We start from the raw sequence: 22,844 nt of genomic DNA, 5'->3' as shown, positions 1-22,844 counted from the left end.
GATTATATAGGTCAAGGCCCTTCAGTAATCCGATTTTGTCTTTTCTTGATATTTCGGTGCTTTCAGTTTTATGTGTCAAGACCTTTTGACTGTCTCTTCATGTCTTTTCAAGATATTTCAATGATTTCCAATATCTCTCCTTTCCATCTTACTGGTGTTGACGCCATCGTGGTTTCCACTGCGAAATCAAGCACCTTTGAACTTGTCACTCAGTTTATGCCATTCATTATCTATTCTGCTACAACACCATCCTCCACAATACTTCACCCTGGATTCTTTAGCTTCAGTACCTCCTCTTCAGCGGACTATTTATTCTTGATGAATATCTGGTAAAGTTATGGATTACTTCTGTTATGTTTACAATATAATGTCTTAGCTTTATCCGGCCAGTCCCTAAGGGTGGACAGCTGGGTTGACTGTGGACCGACAGCCACGACCAGTATCCGAACCTACGCGGGCTCGACCCCAAGCGGGCCGTGAATGCGTCACGGTCAGCAACTAAACATTACGCAAGCAATGATATGATCACTTTTCCCAAGTGGCGCCTCTTATGATATTCTCAATATTCATCTTACAAGTAATTCTAGTGTGCTCAGTGACATACTGAAACAGGTAATATCCTATTATGCATTCTAAATACTAATGTCTTTAAGACTGTTTCCATGAGGCACTAAATTCATATATTCCATCTCTTTGTAACTTGACCATCTTGTGAGGACTCCATATATAGAAATTTATGATCATGCAACATGAATATGATGTCAGCATTCATTATTTGATTACTTGATATATTTCATTCATCAAACACTCTTATATTATAGAATTATTTCTCCAAATATCTTCAAAGATTTTGTTTTTTGCTGAATTTCTCGTTATGGCCTCAGGATATTCTCTCCGTGCATCTTTCAGGGGAATGTTCACTTATTGACATCACAGAACTGGTTTAAACACTTGAACATGTAATCAAGTAACACCCTACTATTCTCTCTTCCATGTCGGAAAAAGAATTAATGATCTCTAACCTCTCACAGTAACTTTGTTAATTCTGGTACTATCTTTGTTGCCCTCCTCTGGACCTTCTCTAACAGTTTTCTGTGTCTTTTGAAACGTGGTGATCAAATGTCAGTGTATATTGTCGCTTTGATTTATGTAGGACGTAAGCAGATTCCTGCAGGTTATCTATTACTAGATAATACAGAGGACTTCTCTACTTTTCATTTACTCAGGTTGAATCTATCAGTATATGCTTGTTCGCGCGCGCGCGCGTGTGTGTGTGTGTGTGTGTGTGTGTGTGTGTGTGTGTGTGTGTGTGTGTGTGTGTGTGTAAATCTGCCCGCCTTGTTTGTGTCTATTTGTGTGTATAAACAAGCTCACTTATGGAAAACAGAGTAGTATGAGAGAGAGAGAGAGAGAGAGAGAGAGAGAGAGAGAGAGAGAGAGAGAGAGAGAGAGAGAGAGAGAGAGAGAGAGAGAGAGAGAGAACAAAAATATTAACTTTCTCCACGAGTAAAATCGTTAAAACGTCCGAGTCTGGTTGAATTTGAGGTCATCCCGGTGGGAGAGGGACGTGAGCCAGGAGAGGCCTCGAAGAAAAGGTCGTGTGAAGCAACAGGAGAGTCTGGCGGCCGCTTTCATGATGATGATAACAGTAACCCACTTTTATCATAATGATAACAGTAACCCACTTTTATCTTGATGATAACAGTAACCCACATTTATCTTGATGATAACAGTAACCCACATTTATCTTGATGATAACAGTAACCCACATTCATCATGATGATAACAGTAACCCACTTTTATCATAATGATAACAGTAACCCACATTTATCATAATGATAACAGTAACCCACTTTTATCATAATGATAACAGTAACCCACTTTTATCTTGATGATAACACTAACACATAATCTTCAAGGTAAAATACTTGTCATAAATTAATTGTATGAACTCAGAATTTTAATCTTTTCTATATTCGGAATTATCCAGCAGACAAAATTCATGATACTGATGTATCGGTTGCATAAAAGAAAAAAATCTCTACAAAATGACCTTCAAATATTATTGTAATCAAACAACAAATAGTCCTGCGGCCAATTGATGCTGACAGTTTTTATTGAAAATCTTATGAGTTCCTTATATCTGCCAGTGACGTTCCTCTTGCTGTTAGAAGTTCTTTAATATTTCCATTGTCTTCACTGTAGGTCGTCCAACTGGTCACCTTCCGTCAGGCTGCCAGACGTATCATTTTCCACAGTATCTATTAGTCTTCTGTTTCTCCTCACGAGGCCAAACCATTCTAATCAACATCTGTCACCCAATTCAGAAATGCTTTTCATTTTCTATATCTCTTCTTATCTCTTCCTTTGTCACTCATCCCTTCAAAGTTATCTCTTGGCCCAGTCGAACACTCCTCATTCATTTCAGCCACTTGTATTTTACTCTTTGATGGTTGGGATCCCGCCTCCCCATCATACACGTCCCATAACAGTTTAATAATAACCAGTGACATTAGCTCAGGAAAGAGGAGCTAACGTTTAAAGTGACGCAAAAATGTTCGCAATTTTGTTATTGAGTAACTTAGTCTCCATTATGGCTCCTTGCTCAAACCTGACTCATGCATATCTAAAAGACTGCTTGCTGCTTGTGCTTAAAGGATGTTCGCTATACAATAACTCCTCCGGTCCTCCTATATATAACCATCACTTCTTATCTTAAGCTGAACTCTCTGAAAGGTCTTATACCATGCAATCAACATTATTTGGAGCTCCTCCCCTGACTATACAACTGTCTTACATCATCAGTATTTGCGCCACTGCCTGTGCTCCCATTTCAACCAACATCATAAGAAAGTTCTTACTCTCTGTCTACAAAACTTGGGACACCAAGAGAGCAGAGAGAGATGGTGACACATCATCCCCTTGCCTGACACCACTAGTTACCATCCTGCAACAAATACTTGATCTGTATATTCGTATGATAATTTCTATTGTCTTTCACTTGTACTGTATCTAAGCTTTTCATACAATTAGCCAAAGCTTGAGTCTCATTACTGTGTAAAACATCTCTGTCAGGTCCACAAAGTGCAGATATTTCATGAACAAATTCCCATGACGTCTCAAGCACCACATTTGAGTACATTACGCAACTTGTGTTGGGTGAGGAGCCGTGTGAAACAGCGTAGGAAATGATGACATAGCGACGCCATAAACCCCAAGAATGACAACGGACTGACGATATACGAAAAACCTGTCACAGTAAATACTAAACAGATGCAGACACGATCTTACGAAACCATAAACAGGTAAGAAAGTTCTGAGAAGGAAAACAAGCAACCTAGAAATTCATGGGAAACTCTGCCAAAGCTCAGACGTCGACAACGACAAAAAAGAAAATCTACACTGTATACACACGAGGAGAGGCCTCGTGCCTGGCGTGTGCTGGAAGTCACCGGACTCAGAACTGTGTCACTCTCTCGTCCAGCGCCACACACACACACACACACACACACACACACACACACACACACACATACATACACACACACACACACACACACACACACACTGCCGACAGACATACATACACTCAGTGGCAATCCTTTCCCCCTGACCACAGCGCTACGAACATACCTTCATACATGAGTGGATATGTGACTACAAATATAAGCAAATACATATTGACGTGTGTCAGAGAAGGGGGGGGGGGGCAAAATGAGAAACTACACACACACACACACACACACACACACACACACACACACAGGTACAGAGACGGTATTCGATATCTGACATAGTAATAATATGCATTGATTTACAGCGATGCACATCAGTTCACGTCGGACATAATTCAAGGATTGTACAAATGTTGTCAGAGTCAAGTATTGGTATTATGATGACGACTGTTAAGATGTATGAAGGCGGCTTGAGGAATGCATCAATATATATATATATATATATATATATATATATATATATATATATATATATATATATATATATATATATATATATATATATATATATATATATATGGGGTAAACCATGGAAAGCTGTGTAGGTATGTATATTTGCGTGTGTGGACGTATGTATATACATGTGTATGGGGGTGGGTTGGGCCATTTCTTTCGTCTGTTTCCTTGCGCTACCTCGCAAACGCGGGAGACAGCGAGACAAAGCAAAAAAAAAAAAAAAAAATCTTATCCCTGGGGATAGGGGAGAAAGAATACTTCCCACGTATTCCCTGCGTGTCGTAGGAGGCGATTAAAAGTGGAGGGATCGAGGGGGTGGAAATCCTCCCCTCTCGTTTTCAATTTTCCAAAAGAAGGAACAGAGAAGGGGGCCAAGTGAGGATATTCCCTCAAAGGCTCAGTCCTCTGTTCTTAACGGTACCTCGCTAATGTGGGATATATAGGTATAGCTTACATCTCACCATTGTCGTCATATTCTCTCACTTGCGCATCTAGATTTTCCCCTCCAAAAAAGTTCCAGTCACAGAGAAACGTCTTCATCAAGGCCAGACTTTGAATAGCAGTAAAGATATCAAAAGAATTAGAGAAATACAAAGGAAAATGATTACGAGATTTTCAGGTTCCGAGTAAGTAAAAAACTTCACGTTTAGAAATGAACGGGTCATATGCAGTTGTTAGGAAAGTCTTAAAGTTTTGTGGTAGAATGATGAACCAGCCATCACGAGGGATCATCACAAAGCTAACTACCAGTCGTCAAATAGCGATCATGTGACGCAACGACTGCTGAGAATAGCTAATGACGGTGGCACATGAGGAGCCAGCTCTTAGGAGCAGAAGCCGAAGTAATATCTAAACAAGAGACGATGAGAATCAGCAGGTCAACTTAGGAGAAATGAATCAAGTTTTGAAGTTAGATTAGGACAGTTGTGAAGATGGATTGCTTTGAGTTCAACTTACATAAGGAAATAGGTTGAAGTTACGATGTTCATGCAAGCACAGACGCCTCGCCCGGGGTAGACAGCAGAAAGTTTCTGAACAAGACGATAAAAGAAACTTCAAGAGTTCAGTCAGCGATACTTCAGTACCATACCTGTCGTTCATTGGTAGGGAGGAGAGGTAGAAGTAGGAGGTGTTGTGAGTAAAGAGAAATCTACAAGATGTGTTGAAAGATATATTGTTTGAGGTGAAATTGTGCAGCTACAGCACGAGGGATCAGAGACATAGAAAAAAAAGAAATAATTCGGTGTCAGGCAAGTGGTCGTGACGCTCTGGAACATGAGTAGGGTGGCTGATGATTCGTTCCACATCATTAAGAAAGGAAAACGTGAGGGTTTCCCCTCAACCTCCACACCCCAACCCGTCCACTGTGTGAGAGGATGTCAGCCACACCTGTTGTACGTCGAAGTCACCTCGGTATAGGAACTTAGTAAGAGATGTCACAACCTAGTGACAGGAATTGAGACAATCAAAGACTGGTAAAGAGACGGTAGAATTACTAAAAGAAAAGGTAAAACACTAGAAATTATTGAAAATCATACCATACGACATCAAGACTTGGTGATTCAAGATCTTAAAAGGCGTTACACGAGTGTATTGTTTTGGAATTTGAACGACGGAAACGCAGATACATACTGTAGTTTACGATTCAACAAAAGAAAATAATGAAAACAATATCAGAAGGCTGAGTCTCCAAGGAGAATTCCGTAAGATATCTTGAGAAGAATTGATTACGTGGACGAAAATGCTGAAAGATGTTGGCCAAATGAATAAAGAAAAAAGTCCGGTTTAGCAACTAATTCAGGTCTTAGAAGGAGGGCCATACTGCTTCTGTGTGAGTCCTCCCTCTCCTTGGCAGCAGAGTTGGTCGGATCTAATAGCATCCTACACCACCGAGTACTGCCACGCTCTTATTCACACTCACAAAGATTCAGAATGAGGAGGAAAGGTAGGGTAACACTGTGAGGGGAGGAAAGGTTGGGTAACACCGTGAGGGGAGGAAATATTACATGCACGATCCCCGATGTCAGAGACTACGATATCCAGCCCGGTCGTGCTGGTCGTGATGACTGGTTTAAGATGACTCCCAGCACTATTTTGTCACTCGTCAGGACGATGGTATTTCCCTTGCCTATTACGACTACATATATATATATATATATATATATATATATATATATATATATATATATATATATATATATATATATATATATATTTTGCTTTGTCGCTGTCACCCGCGTTAGCGAGGTAGCGCAAGGAAACAGACGAAAGAATGGCCCAACCCACCCCCATACACATGTATATACATACACGTCCAAACACGCAAATATACATACCTATACATCTCAATGTACACATATATATACACACACAGACATATACATATATACACATGTACATAATTCACACTGTCTGCCTTTATTTGTTCCCATCGCCACATCGCCATACATGGAATAACAACCCCCTCCCCCCTCATGTGTGCGAGGTAGCGCTAGGAAAGACGCCAAAGGCCCCATTCGTTCACACTCAGTCTCTAGCTGTCATGTAATAATGCACCGAAACCACAGCTCCCTTTCCACATCCAGGCCCCACATACTTTCCATGGTTTACCCCAGACGCTTCACATGCCCTGGTTCAATCCACTGACAGCACGTCGACCCCGGTATACCACATCGTTCCAATTCACTCTATTCCTTGCCCGCATTTCATCCTCCTGCATGTTCAGGCCCCGATCACTCAAAATCTTTTTCACTACATCTTTCCACCTCCAATTTGGTCTCCCACTTCTCCTCGTTCCCTCCACCTCTGACACATATATCCTCTTGGTCAATCTTTCCCCACTCATTCTCTCCATGTGACCAAACCATTTCAAAACACCCTCTTCTGCTCTCTCAACCTCACTCTTTTTATTTCCACACATCTCTCTCACCCTTACATTACTTACTCGATCAAACCACCTCACACCACATATTGTCCTCAAACATCTCATTTCCAGCACATCCACCCTCCTGCGCACAACTCTATCCATAGCCCACGCCTCGCAACCGCACAACATTGTTGGAACCACTATTCCTTCAAACATACCCATTTTTGCTTTCAGAGATAATGTTCTCGACTTCCACACATTCTTCAAGGCTCCCAGAATTTTCGCCCCCTCCCCCACCCTATGATTCACTTCCGCTTCCATGGTTCCATCCGCTGCCAGATCCACTCCCAGATATCTAAAACACTTTACTTCCTCCAGTTTTTCTCCATTCAAACTTACCTCCCAATTCACTTGACCCTCAACACTACTGTACCTAATAACCTTGCTCTTATTCACATTTACTCTTAACTTTCTTCTTTCACACACTTTGCCAAACTCAGTCACCAGCTTCTGCACTTTCTTACATGAATCAGCCACCAGCGCTGTATCATCAGCGAACAACAACTGACTCACTTCCCAAGCTCTCTCATCCACAACAGACTGCATACTTGCCCCTCTTCCCAAAACTCTTGCATTCACCTCTCTAACAACCCCATCCATAAACAAATTAAACAACCATGGAGACATCACACACCCCTGCCGCAAACCTACATTCACTGAGAACACATCACTTTCCTCTCTTCCTACACGTACACATGCCTTACATCCTCGATAAAAACTTTTCACTGCTTTTAACAACTTACCTCCCACACCATATATTCTTAATACCTTCCACAGAGCATCTCTATCAACTCTATCATATGCCTTCTCCAGATCCATAAATGCTACATACAAATCCATTTGTTTTTCTAAGTATTTCTCACCATACATTCTTCAAAGGAAACACCTGATCCACACATCCTCTACCACTTCTGAAACCACACTGCTCTTCCCCAATCTGGTGCTCTGTACACGCCTTCACCCTCTCAATCAATACCCTCCCATATGATTTACCAGGAATATTCAACAAACTTATACCTCTGTAATTTGAGCATTCACTCTTATCCCCTTTGCCTTTGTACAATGGCCCTATGCAAGCATTCCGCCAATCCTCAGGCACCTCACCATGAATCATACATACATAGAATAACCTTACCAACCAGTCAACAATACAGTCCCCCCTTTTTTGATAAATTCCACTGCAATACCATCCAAACCTGCTGCTTTGCCGGCTTTCATCTTCCGTAAAGCTTTTACTACCTCTTCTCTATTTACCAAATCATTTCCCTAACCCTCTCACTTTGCACACCACCTCGACCAAAACACCCTATATCTGCCACTCTATCATCAAACACATTCAACAAACCTTCAAAATACTCACTCCATCTCCTTCTCACATCACCACTACTTGTTATCACCTCCCCATTAGCCCCCTTCACTGAAGTTCCCATTTGCTCCCTTGTCTTACGCACTTTATTTACCTCCTTCCAAAACATCTTTTTATTCTCCCTGAAATTTAATGATACTCTCTCACCCCAACTCTCATTTGCCCTCTTTTTCACCTCTTGCACCTTTCTCTTGACCTCCTGCCTCTTTCTTTTATACCTCTCCCACTCATCTGCATTTTTTCCCTGCAAAAATCGTTCAAATGCCTCTCTCTTCTCTTTCACTAATAATCTTACTTCTTCATCCCATCACTCACTACCTTTCTAATCAACCCACCTCCCACGCTTCTCATGCCACAAGCATCTTTGCGCAAGCCATCACTGCTTCCCTAAATACATCCCATTCCTCCCCCACTCCCCTTACCTCCTGTGTTCTCACACACACAGATATATTATTTAGTATATTTAATCGCCGTCTCAAACGTTAGCGAGGTAGCGCAAGGAAACTGACGAAAGAACGGCCAAACCCACCCACCCACACACACACACACACACACACACTCACACACACACACACACACACACACACACACACACACACACACACACACACACACACACACACACACACACACACACACACACATATATATATATATATATATATATATATATATATATATATATATATATATATATATATATATATATATATATATATATATATACACTCGGAAGATGCAGGTAAAATCAACATTCTGATAAATGAATTAGATAATCTTATATGTAAAAAAAAAATTGTAAATATATTTCCCAGAACACAGGTTAACCTGAGTTCGTAACTTGAGAGGTGACGTCATCGATGGTGACCTGTGTCCTAATCCCTTCACCTGTTTCTTAATCCATTTACCTGCCCCGCCCAGTGGTGGCTGGTGGAACTTTTAGTTGTCTATCTGTACTCAGTCCTGACGATGTAATTAAACGAAAGCGCTTGACACACACACACACACACACACACACACACACACACACACACACACACACACACACACACATATATATATATATATATATATATATATATATATATATATATATATATATATATATATATATATATATATATGTATATATACGTGTGTGTGTGTGTGTGTTGTGTGTGCGTGTGTGTGTGTGGCTCTGGCTTCAACCAGGAGGTACTGTGTGCATGGAGCAGCTGTCCAGAGTAACTTACAGTCGTGTGGGGTGTGTGGAAGAAGTATAACATGGTCTTCCGTTTGTCAAGCGTGTGTGGAATTGTCTGACCAGCGCAGTGCTTAAGATGGTCTGCACGACGCGTACAATCTGTCTATAGTGCGACTTGAACGTTCAGTGCACGTGTGTGTGTGTGTGTGTGTGTGTGTGTGTGTGTGTGTGTGTGTGTGTACAGTCATTCAAACATAGTTTAACTTTTCAGTCAAGGAAAAAAAATCGCTTATTAGGTTTTCGTTTCGCTCGTAAAGCCGAGCATTCTTCTCTGTGGCCCTACGGAACTTGACGTATTTCATCATCCACTGTAAGTTCTCTCCGGCCAAGACCCACACACTGAGGAAAACTAATTACACAAACTATCATGTTACTGAAGATGGGTTGCCTGCAGTGACTAATATTATACAATGAGCCTAAAGTTACATCTCACTGTACAATTTCCTCCACCAGCTGTGAGCGGGGACAATATTTCCTTAATAGTGATCGGCGTGTAATATTCACACCAGCAGTGACCGGCTCTAGCATGTCTTCACCAGCAGTGAATGTGTATAAGATTTCCACCAGGAATTAACAGGCACAGTACTACCTCCAGCAGTGAACGGCGATAATATTTCCACCAGAAGCGAACAGGTATGATATTCCCCACCAGCAGTGATCCAGCAGCAGTGAACAAATAAAAAAAAATCTAAAATACTCTCGTTTCTGTTTATATATCTAAATGTCACTGTACACCTACGCTGAATGTCCCCATAGAATGTACACACAGCACAAAGAAAGCAAAAAAAGAATCTTTACACTTTAAATGTTACATAATAAGATATCAGGACGATAAAATGTGGGAACATACCAACCTCTTAAACTTATCAGGTGATCATACTGAAACTTGTCGTTCACTACTGTAAAGATCGTTTTCGTGTCGTGTGTAAAACCACATTTCGCGCAAAAGAAAGCAGAGTCCGTGAAAGAGTAAAATGAAATGTTTGTGTTAATACCGAAGAATGAATTGGGATGGTGACGTTTCCATATGACCCTATCGATCTTTACCTCAGTATTTGGGAATCTTGAGTCTGCCTCCCAGCGCCATTTCTCGGTAGACTGATGATCAACTCCAATTTCTCTCAAGATGATATGGAAGAATGATAGTCCTTCTGGAGATATGTGATCCCTATGAAACAGTGCACAACATGTTGACAGTCATTCCTCACTCACGGACGGAGGAGCCGGGGCGAAACAAGTGGGTTTTTTTCCCCAACTTAAACTTATGCTCAAGGACTTCTCACTACAAGCATACTGCAACGTGCTGGGGAAAAGTAAATGATAACCCAATTTCCACATGGCTCCATCTGTATACTGGTGTTCTCTGACATCCACCTATGTATGGAGACATACAGCGAAATACTATATCGTCGTATCGAAGTCATGGAACATTGGATACATATGTTAATTCTGTTCTCATCAAGTGAGGCGGAATAGAACAATAATAGAGAGCTACTGCTAAGGAATTCAGTAACATTTCCAATTACTTTTTGCAGTTAAGGTAGGTACTGAGGAGTTTATTTTATCATCTGTAATATTTAAGTTTCCCATATTTTAGATGTCATCTGCTTTTCTAAGTTACAAAATATAAAAGAGTAAGGAAAAGATATGAATTCTATGTATCTATCTACATATCTATCTTCATATTCTTTTAAACCTACAGGTTTCTGTGTCAAAGTTCAATCAAAGGGTGATCGGTGTAGCTCTCTCTCTCTCTCTCTCTCTCTCTCTCTCTCTCTCTCTCTCTCTCTCTCTCTCTCTCTCTCTCTCTCTCTCTTCTCTCTCTCTCTCCCTGGCCCTAAAGGCACAGTGGTGCCACTACGGCTCCACTGGCAAGTCTCGTGCAGGCCAGCCAGCCCAGCACGTACGTGATCTACACACGTGGGGAACTAAACAGTCATCATGACGTGTTAAGAACCACGTCAGGGTAATTACAGTGCTCTTGGTACAAGACTCGCCGGTCTATGTTTACAGCGAGGAAAATCGTCTAAATGTGTTTGTGTGTTTGTGTGTGTGTGTGTGTGTGTGTGTGTGTGTGTGTGTGTGTGTGTGTGATTTTACTAACTGTGATTAATGCTTGTGAGTTACGGGGAAAGAGCTTTACACTCGTGTTGCCTCGTCGCTTGACCATTTATAAGAGTACAGTGTCTTTACATTTATGTGCACACACACACACACACACACACACACACACACACACACACCGTATTATATGACCCCCTCCCACCCCACCTACCTCTCAGCCTCAGTCAATTACCGGTGTATAGACTAGTCCAGAAAAGAGGATGAACACCTGGGTTCGGTGTAGGTCGACTACCACATCCAAGATTCAAACCGTGTGGGTCCGACCCCGGGCTGGTCCGTGCCGACGTAACGCTAACCACTACACTCCTGAGGTTCGTGTGTGTGTGTGTTTAAGTGTGTGTGTGTGTGTGTGTGTGTGTGTGTGTGTGTGTCTATACACATAAGATTAAAGGCATACTACATACGTACAACGTCAAAAAACGGGGAAGCACAAATGTAAAATTCTCTCCCCGTAACACACAAATAGGAATCACATGCACAGTAAACCGCCATTCTTACACCTATCACGTATAAGGTACAAAATACACGGAGACCAAGACTTGGCTGAAGATACGTGTGGCAAGACTAAGATCGCCACCAGATGTCACTGTACGTCCAGTGTGCTATAAATCTTACAACCGGACTCAGGTGTTGTTCAGTATCTCGCCTGTGCTGACCTTAAGTCGTTTGGTACGTGCCTCAAAGTACTGCATTAATCTTACATTGACAGTGTCGTGGTTGAGGATATACTGTTAACCTTTTAAGCACGGTGGTAAGATCCTTGAGCACGACGGTACGATCCTGGAGCAAGACGGTACGCTCCTTGAGCACGACGGTACGATCCTGGAGCAAGACGGTACGTTCCTTGAGCACGACGGTGCGATCCTGGAGCAAGACGGTACGATCCTTGAGCACGACGGTACGATCCTGGAGCAAGACGGTACATTCCTTGAGCACGACGGTACGATCCTGGAGCAAGACGGTACGATCCTTGAGCACGACGGTACGATCCTGGAGCAAGACGGTACGATCCTTGAGCACGACGGTACGATCCTGGAGCAAGACGGTACGTTCCTTGAGCACGACGGTACGATCCTGGAGCAAGACGGTACAATCCTTGAGCACGACGGTACGATCCTGGAGCAAGACGGTACAATCCTTGAGCACGGTGGTACGATCCTGGAGCACGAATGCACGTAGCTTTGAGCTCAGATCTGCCTGGAATTCCCATAACCTAAGCAGGATAAGGTGTCTACGATAATCACTACATCCTACAGTTAAAATAATTCACCGTACATGATAATGTTCACGTGTAGTATTGTACACTCAGAATTGCATGTGCCAGCCCCTCTCCGTGTGGGAGAACTGGACTATCATTACGTAAGAAAAGAAATCGTTTCTTCTGCAGGGCCTGGCAGGGTAACGAGCAGGGGCGCTGCAAGCAGGTCAAGCTGCATCGAAGGCGAGGGTTTCTAAGGAAAATTAAATCAAGCCTCACCCTACTAGTACTGTTTGTTCATTTAGGAACGCCAATTATGCGAGCACTGTCACACATGTTTAGGAAAAGAGACCTGTAATGCAATTGGTGTGAAAATGATTATGAAAGAGAAGATTCCGGTAATGAATTCATGTCAAAAATACCGAGAAAACCCAGGAGGCGCGTGCGTTGCTTCAAGCTCCGCTACGAATTAAATGCAAGAAAAATAGTACTTACCAACTAGGGAAAAAAAGACTATATTCCCAGATGCTTGTCTCTGCCTATTTCATAAACGTTATAAATTGGAACGTCTGTGTATTCAGTACTACGGAATTACAACACTTGTAATGAAACTATTGTTTTTCTGTTATGCAAATCCATGCAGTGAGTTGCACCACCGTTTTATGAGTTCGTCACCTCTTCAGTGGATATCTGTGATGTCAGAATGATGGTTTATCATGTATTGTTCTTAAGTTGTTGGATCAACAAAAATGTATCCAAAGAAAGACAAACAGACAGACAGACAGACAGACAAGAAACAGACAGGCGTAGGGTCGTCTAATGATGTTCCGTATACACTACACGTCGTGGCGAGATATGAAAAAAATATGAGGACTTCCGAAATGAAATTCATTGTTCCCACAATCTCGCGGCCAGTCAGCCAGGCCCTTCCCAGGGAAGAGGTTGTGTCCTAGGTACAAGGTGGAGCCATCACCTTCCAGCACAGTCAGCCTGGCCGATCCAGGCCCAGCCCTGCACCGGCCAACACACCCGCCCAGAGGGCCTGGCTCTCCTGCAGCAATTGAAGCGACTGACGTGAGACCCGCAGGGCGACGCGGACATAGCACGGGAGGGGGGGGGGGGGTGATCAGGCACAAGACCAGCCCTCCTCCAACTATGGTGGTCAGCAGGGATAGGCGTTCCAGGAATCAGGACACACACACACACACACACACACACACACACACACACACACACACACACGCGCGCGTTGAGAAGAAAAATATGGACAGTCGCATAATCAGACCCAAGTTAGAACAAGGGCCCGGGAATTGGATCACTCTTACTGGGGAGTTACACAGATAAGCAACAGGTCCAATGGCAGACAACAAAAATAGACCTGCACCTCGAGTAAGGGAACTACGCCACAGGGAGAAGGTCACAGCTGTCATAGATTTACCCTCGTCAGAGGAATAAAGGAAAACGGGACACATGGACACAACTTTCCAAGTTCTTCTGTCGACTTGGGTGTCGATATCAGGCAGGTCTCCGACAGGGAGGAACTGATAAACTGCAGGACATGAGGAGAATTCAAACAAGAGTTAGATAAAGATGTAAAGAAATAATCTCACGGTTAGATATACATATTATGTATATGTAGTGAGTACGCACTTGAAGTATGACACATATATGTATACATATACTGTTACAAGCATGTGTGTAGTATCAATGATATATACTTACAGTTCAGAGGCTGTTCAGTCAGGAGCAGGGTAGTGTGGAGTTCCTTTTCGTCGACTGACGATGACAGAGACCTTGCTGAAGGACTTTTCATTCTCTGTGTAACCACACGCAGGCTAAGTCCGGTAACGTCTAACGAGTAGTTTAAGACATAAATGCACCGAACGACCGTGAGATACGTATGATTAAACATGACACATACGAGTATATCATATAGCCATGAGACATTTACCTACGGAACAAGTACAGCAAATACGTATAATACAGCCGTAGCACATTATACACCTCACTAACTCAAGCGTCACAATAGCAGTAATATGAGCGGTGTTCCCACCTCACCTGTGACCTCACTGTCCTCCAACTTCCCCCCTGCCAACCCCACCTGGCACCAGCCTTCCTCCCCCGCCTTAAATACCCCCTCCACCCCCCCCCCCCCACGTCCCCTAACCCCTCCCCCTTCCGGTCTCCGTACGAGGAGTGGCCAGACACGACACTCCTGCCCTCTCCTCTTCTCCTCACCCCACTCCGGCTACGTGATTTAACATTGTCAGGTGGCGGTGGTGGTGGTAGTAATGTTGTCAGTCCTCAATACCAGTTGGGTATGTTTTTTCTTTTTCTTTTTTTATTTTACTGATTTACTGAGTCAATATGGCTCTTGCTCTTGTGTATACGTCGCTGTATACAAGCTTCCTCTGTCAAATATGTAATCTTGTTCTTGTGTAAACGTTTTTCTACAAATGGTTTCACTTGTCAATATGTCTCTTGCTCCTCTGTACACGTTTTCTTCTTTTACACCTATTCTTGCTGCCAAATTTATCTTGTTCCTGTATAGACGTTTCTATAAGTCTGGTTTCCCTTGTCAAGTATGTCTCTTGTTCCTCAATCAAAGGTATCTTGCCGTCATTCATCACCGTTCTGTGATAACAGGGTAATCGGAGAGGCTAAGGTATCATTACTTTATTTTCCATACGCTGCCGATGTGCTTCAGGGTCATATGTCGTCACAATTCAGCACCTTATCCAAAAAAACCTTTTGCTGGGATTTCACTCTTCACCTGCAAACGACCCATTGGTCTGCTGAAAGGATCCGGTGGTCTGTTGAAAGGATCCAACGGCCGTTTTAAATGATCCATTGGTCTGTTGAAAGGATACAATGATCTGTTTAAAAGATGCAGCGGTCTGCTGAAAGGATCCATTGGTGTACTGAAAGGATCAAGTGGTCTGCTGAATGGATTCAGTGGTTTGTCGAAATGATCCATTGGTCTACCGAAAGGATCCAGTGGTCAGTTGAAAGGATCCAGCGGTCTGCTGAAAGGATCCAGTGGTCTTTAACTTTTTGAATTCCTTGTGTATCTTACCTTACGACTTCGTTTCTGAGAAAATGATAGACGTAAATACTTTGAATCCTCTGAATCATCAGTAACTTCAAAATGCCGAGGAAACATATGAATATTCATACAATACTCTACCTGTGTATCATTCATTGTTCACAATCTAATGAGAGGTTTTACATGTAAACCCACCGACGTGTTGAGAGGGTTTATATGTAAACCAACTTATGTGTTGAGATTATCTACAAGTCAAAAGCCACCCAGAGCTTGTTGAGAGACTACAAGAAAAGCTAAAGTTTGTATATTCTAACAGTTAACAGTACAAGTAAACTCCGACAAGTCGGTTGAGAGGTAGACAAGCAAACCCACTGATAGTCTGTTGAGAAGGTTTATATGCTGTCCTCCCTCTGCACAAACCCCCGCCCCTCACCCTCCGGTCCTTGGCCAGGTGTTGCCCTGACCTCGGGCTCCCCCCCCCACCCCCCACCGACCCCAGGCCAGGGGCTGCCCTCCCTGCCCTCTGGCCCAGATGCGGCAGGAATGAATGGAAGGCCGACGGGATGGTGTGTGAGGTCGGGTGGTCGGGTTCCACCTCCCCTCCATGGGGCCTTTGACCTTACCTAGTGACTCACTGACTTACTCCTCGGGGCGGGGCGGGGCGGGGCGGACCGTGGCTGGTTGTCAGCGGATGAACCCGGACCTCTTGCCCCTCACGTCTGTCCGCCTGTCTAGTGTGTGTGTGTGTGTGAGTGAGAGAGAGAGAGATGAGAGATGGTTGTCATACCCCATGACCCGCGGTGGCAGGCCGGACACTCATCCTCACAACTTTCTACACCACACCTGGTCTGTCAACGCAGCCTCGAGTATTGTGGTACGACTCTGAACATGACGGAGCAAACAACCCTTGAACACGACGGTACGACCCCAGAACCACGACGCTTCAACCCCTGAACACGACGGTACGACCCCAGAACCACGACGCTTCAACCCTTGAACATGACAGTACGACCACATACACACACTATTTCCTATGTCTTCGCACCCAACAACCTAACCTGGCAAGCATAAGTGTTTTAGAGAGAAGACTAGACGAATACCTCACTCATGTCCAAAAATTATATCACTTGATCCTAATGTCCTTAGTTCAAACATTTTAGATATTTCTTCTCTTCCCATACTAAGTTCTTTTTTTATGAACCATGTCTTTATATATATATATATATATATATATATATATATTATATATATATATATATATATATATATATATATATATATATATATATATATATATATATATATATATATATTTATATATATAATATATATATATATATACATATATATATATATATATATAATATATATATATATATATATATATATATATATTCACTGGTTTGAAGAGTATACACAAGTATACATATGGATGTGGAGAAATGGTCAGCGGCATATTGGATTACATATTAATTAACAAGGTGTAAAAGAGAGATTGGGTGTATGGATGAAAGAGACAACTGGTGGATGCTGATAATCTGTGAGGTGAGCGTGAAGAGTTGAGGTTTTAAGAATGAGGACACTATAGTGAGAAGAAAGTGAGTGAGAGTAGTTAGAAAGATTGGTGAGAGTACGAGAGTGGTAGTGGCAAAAGGGAGAAAATGAAGCATAAAGTGGTTGAAAAGGAGGTTTTAGGGAATGGAGCGCTGAATATGCGAGGTAAGGAGGGAGGTGAGAGTTGAAGGATAGTGAGTGGATGGGATGAAGAAGTAAAGTTGCTGATGAAAGAGAAAAGAGAGACGTCGGGGTGTTACAGAAAGGAATGATATGGGCTGGGAGATGTATAAGGAAGGGAGGAGGTCAGAGGAAGGACTGGGTCATAACGAGGGCAAATATATATATATATATACGTGTGTGTGTGTATACATTGTGTATGGAGGTGGGTTGGGCCATTTCTTTCGTCTGTTTCCTTGCGCTACCTCGCAAACGCGGGAGACAGCGACAAAGCAAAATAAATAAATAAATGATAATGTATATATATATATATATATATATATATATATATATATATATATATATATATATGGTTTTGGTCCATCATACATAACAGCAAGACAAGAGTGAATGTGGGTGAATGGGTTCATTTCTTGAACTATTCCTGGTGCTACTTCGCTAACGCGGAACATGGCGAACATGTATGAGAAAAATTATATATATATATATATATATATATATATATATATATATATATATATATATATACCTGGTTTGAAAAGAGAGATATACACAAGTATACATATGGATGTGGGTAGAAAAATGGTCAGCGGACATTATTGGATTACATATTAATTAACAAGGGTGTAAAAGAGAGACTTTGGGGTGTAATGTGATGAAAGAGACAACTGGTGGGATGTCTGATCACTGTCTCGTGGAGGTGAGCGTGAAGAGTTTCAGAGGTTTTAAGAATAGAGGAAACACTATCAGTGAGAAGAAAGTGGTGAGAGTGAGCTTAGAAAAGACTTGTGTGAAGAAGTACCACGAGAGATTAAGCGTAGAATGGCAAAAGGTGAGAGTAAATGAAGCAAATAAAGTGGTTGAGAAATGGAGGGTATTTAGGGAAGTAGCGCTGATATATGCGAGAGTAAGGAGGGAGGTGAGCAGATTAGAAAGGATAGTGAGTGGTGAGATGAAGAAGTAAAGTTGCTAGTGAAAGAGAAAAGAGAGACGTTTGGGCGATGCTTACAAGAAAGGAATGCATATGACTGGGAGATGTATAAGAGAAAGCGGCAGGAGGTCAAGAGGAAGGAGCAAGGGTCATAAACGAGGGCAAATGAGAGTTGGGGTGAGCGAGCATCAGTAAACTTTAGAAGGAATAAATTGTTTCGGAAAGAGATTAATAATGTGCGAAAAACAAGAGAACAAATAAGAACATCGGTGAAGGGGGCAAAAGGGAAAGTACTGATAGGTAATGGTGAAGTAAGGAGGAGATGGAGTGAGTGTTTTGAAGGACTATTGAATGTGTTTGATGACTGAGTGGCAGATGTAGGGTGTTTGGGTCAGGGTGGTACGCGAAGTGAGTCATCGAAAGGAGTTTGGTAAAGAGACAAGAGGTGGTGAAAATGTTGCCTAAGATGAAATGTGGTAAGGCGGCTGGAGCGGACGGTATTACAGTAGAATTTTCAGTGTATATATGGATCATGGTGACGTGCCTGAGGGTTAGCGCAATGCATATGTAGTGCCACTGTATAAAGGAAAAGACGATAAAGCTGAGCCTTCAAACTACAAAGGTATAACTTTGTCAAGCGTACCTGATAAGTTGTATGGGAGAGTAAGTATTGAGAGGGTGATGGCATGTACAGAGACTGAGACTGGGGACGAACAGTGTGGTTTCAGAGGTGGTAGAGGATATGTGGATCAAGTGTTTGATTTAAGAAATGTGTGTGAGAAACGCTTACAGAAACATATGGATTTGTGTGTGGCATTTATGATTCCGGAGAAAGCATATGATAGGGGTGATAGAGATGCCTTGTGGATGGTCCTCGGAATATACGGTGTGGGAGGAAATCTGCTAGAAGCAGTGAAAAGTTCTTTTAGAAAGGCAGGAGAGTTAATGGTTCCAAGTGAAGGTTGGTCTGACACGGGAGTGTGATAATCAACATGGCTGTTTAATTTGTGTATGGGTGGGTGATGGGGGGAGTAAATGCGTAGGTCATGTATAAAGGGGCAGTCATGCAATCTGCATGAACAAGAGGACCTGAGAAGTGAATCAATTGTTGTTTGCTGGTGATACAGCACTGCTCGCGTCATTCTCCAGCTGTCATGTGTAATACACCGAAACCACCTCTCCCTAACCATAACCAGGATCCACAGACCTTTCCTTGGTTTACCCCTGCCGCTTCACATTCCCTAGTTCAGTCACTGACAGCATGTCGACCCCTGTATATCATATCGTTCCAATTCACTCTATCCTATGCACGCCTTTAACCCTCCTGCGTGTTCAGGACCCGATCGCCCAAATCTTTTTCCCTCTATCCTTCAATCTCCGATGTGGTCTCCCCGTTCTCCTTGTTCCCTCCACTTCTGACACATGTATTCATTCGCTTTGTCAATCTTTCCTCATTCATCCTCCCCAGATGTTAAAACACCCTCTTCAGCCCTGCCAATCACATTCGTTTTATTACCACATCTCTCTTTTACCATTTCATTACTTAATCGATCAAACCATCTCACACTACATACTGTCCTCAGACATTTTATTTCCAACAAATTCATCCTCCTCCGCAAAGCCATATCTACAGCCTATGCCTTGCATCCATCTAATATTGTTGGGACGACTATACCTTCAAACATACCCATTTTTGCCCTCTCAGGTAACGATCTCTCTTTCCACACATTCTTCATCAGCGTTCTCAGAACCTTCGCCCCCTAACCCAATAATGACACTTCCGTTTACGTGGTTCCATTCGCTGCCATGTCCACTCCTAGGTATATCAAAAACTTCACTTCTTCCAATTTTTCTCCATTGAAATTCACACCCCAGCCAACCTGTCCCTCAACCCTGCTAAACCTAATAACGTCACTGTTATCCACATTCACCCTCAACTTTCTTCTTTCATACACTCTTCTAAACTCGGTCACCAACTTTTACAGTTATTAATCGAATCAGCTACCAGTGCTGTATCATCAGCAAACAACTACTGACACTTCGCAGGCCCCGTTATCCCTTGCAGACTGCACACTTGCGCCCTCTCCAAGACTCTTGTATTTACATCTCTCACCACCTCATCCATGAAGGAATCAAACAACCATGGTGACATTGCACAATCCCTGCCGCAGACCAACCTTCCCTTGGAACCATTCATTCTCATCTCTTCCTACTCGGGCACATGCCTTACACCCTTGATGAAAACTTCTTACGGCCTCTAGCAGCCTTCCTCCTATACCTTCCACGAGGCATCTCTGTCAACCTTATCATATGCTTTCTTCAAGTCCATAAATGCCATATACAAATACATCTGTTTCTCTAAGGCTTTCTCACACACATTCCTTAAAGCAAACACCTGATCCACACATCCTCTATCACTTCTGAAACCAGACTGCTCCTCTCCAGTCTGATGCTTTGCATATTCTCTCACTCTCAACACACACACACACACACACACACACACACACACATATATATATATATATATATATATATATATATATATATATATATATATATATATATATATATATATATATATATATATATATATATATATGTATATATATATATATATATATATATATATATATATATATATATATATATATATATATATATATATATATATATATATATATATATATCCTCACATTAGGTGGGAAAATTTTCTCTTTAATATATTGTTAAAGATCAATGCATATTAAACACTCATGAATTCGTTCTATTATTTTAATTCTTTCTCTACACGTTTTGCTTCATCAGACAAAAAGTGCATTAAATGACGTATACAGGCTTTCAAGAATAAAGTGAAAATGAATGTGGGACATTTAATTCATTCTTTATCTGTTGAAGCAAAATGTGTGGCGAGAAAAACTGAAAAAGAACATCGGTAAGCAAGCGAGTATCAAGTATCAAACATAAATTGGTCCTTAACAAAGAGTATGTATATATATATATATATATATATATATATATATATATATATATATATATATATATATATATATATATATATATATATATATATGTATCTTTCTTTCGTATTATTCGCCATTTCCCGCATTGGCGAGGTAGCGTTATGAACAAAGGACTGGGCCTTAGAGGGAATATCCTCACCTGGCCCCCTTCTCTGTTCCCTCTTTTGGAAAAAAAAAAAAAAAAAACGTACTTTCAAGGATGATCAGCAAGGGTGTAGGTGGGAGGCCCACCATCCACCTATTTCACACCATACACCTCCACGTAACTAGGTCATGTGTGCTTTTGGAAACGTATTGACCTCAGCCTTCCTCTCTCACACATCCGCCCGTCCCAGCCTACCCACAACCACGCTTCTCTCTCAGCACAGTCATGTGAGAGAGAGAGAGAGAGAGAGAGAGAGAGAGAGAGAGAGAGAGAGAGAGAGAGAGAGAGAGAGAGAGAGAGAGAGAGAGAGAGAGAGAGAGAGAGAGAGAGAGAGAGAGAGAGAGAGAGAGAGAGAGAGAGAGAGAGAGAGAGAGAGAGAGAGAGAGAGAGAGAGAGAGAGAGAGAGAGAGAGAGAGAGAGACTTTCCAAATCAATAGGACCTGACTGCAGGATACCACAGTAGTTTTTCTTTTCTAATTCCTCTCATTAACCCAGATGCTTTTCTGCATCACGTGACTGACATAAAACTTAATGGTAACTAATACAGCCACAAGACGCCCAGGATAATGCATCTCTATTGCGTCACGTAACCAACAAATAATAAAACTATTGTAAATTAATAAACAACTTGATTAAACTATTGTACCCACAGGAGGCCCGAATACTGTATCTCTGTTTATCTATTTTCTTTTCTGGTATTTGCCATCATAACCATTACGGGTCAGGTCAAAGGCCAGGCCATCATAACCAGGTCACATACCAGACTCTGGTATTCAAGGGTCGTGCACTTGTACTCAAAGGCCGTGGCGTCGTGACCAAAGGGTTACGTTAGACAAGACCAGGCCATCATACCTGTTAAGAGTCAGGTCAAATGCCAGAGTATCATATCAATTAGGGGTCAGGTCAAAGGTCATGCCATCGCAACCATTAAGGGTAAGGTGAAAAGCCATGCCATCATAACCATTACGGGTCAGGTCAAAGGCCAGGCCATCATAACCAGGTCACATACCAGACTCTGGTATTCAAGGGTCGTGCACTTGTACTCAAAGGCCGTGGCGTCGTGACCAAAGGGTTACGTTAGACAAAGATGGGACGGTGATCAACAGGTCCCCGGATGTGTCATTTCCTGCCTTCCTCAAT

The 22,844-nt window shown here is 42.1% G+C and overlaps 1 protein-coding gene across 6 annotated transcripts in view; it reads right to left on the bottom strand.

Annotated features, from left to right (window-relative positions):
- Positions 1-22,844, bottom strand: part of Sb (serine proteinase stubble) — a 197,120-nt gene that overhangs the window by 57,029 nt on the left and 117,247 nt on the right. For 2 of the 6 annotated variants that reach the window (XM_071669731.1, XM_071669739.1), the window contains exon 1: positions 14,551-14,832. The exons of the other annotated variants lie outside the window; for them this stretch is intronic. In XM_071669731.1, coding sequence (XP_071525832.1) covers positions 14,551-14,740 — 190 coding nt within the window. In that variant the 5' untranslated portion in view covers positions 14,741-14,832. Of the gene's footprint in view, positions 1-14,550; positions 14,833-22,844 lie in introns of those variants that run through there. 6 annotated transcript variants of the gene reach the window in all.

This window comes from Panulirus ornatus, chromosome 2, assembly GCF_036320965.1.
Source record: "Panulirus ornatus isolate Po-2019 chromosome 2, ASM3632096v1, whole genome shotgun sequence".
NCBI lineage: Eukaryota > Metazoa > Arthropoda > Malacostraca > Decapoda > Palinuridae > Panulirus > Panulirus ornatus.
The sequence above is the reverse complement of the archived record's forward strand: the minus strand, read 5'-3'. Positions and strand labels throughout refer to the sequence as shown.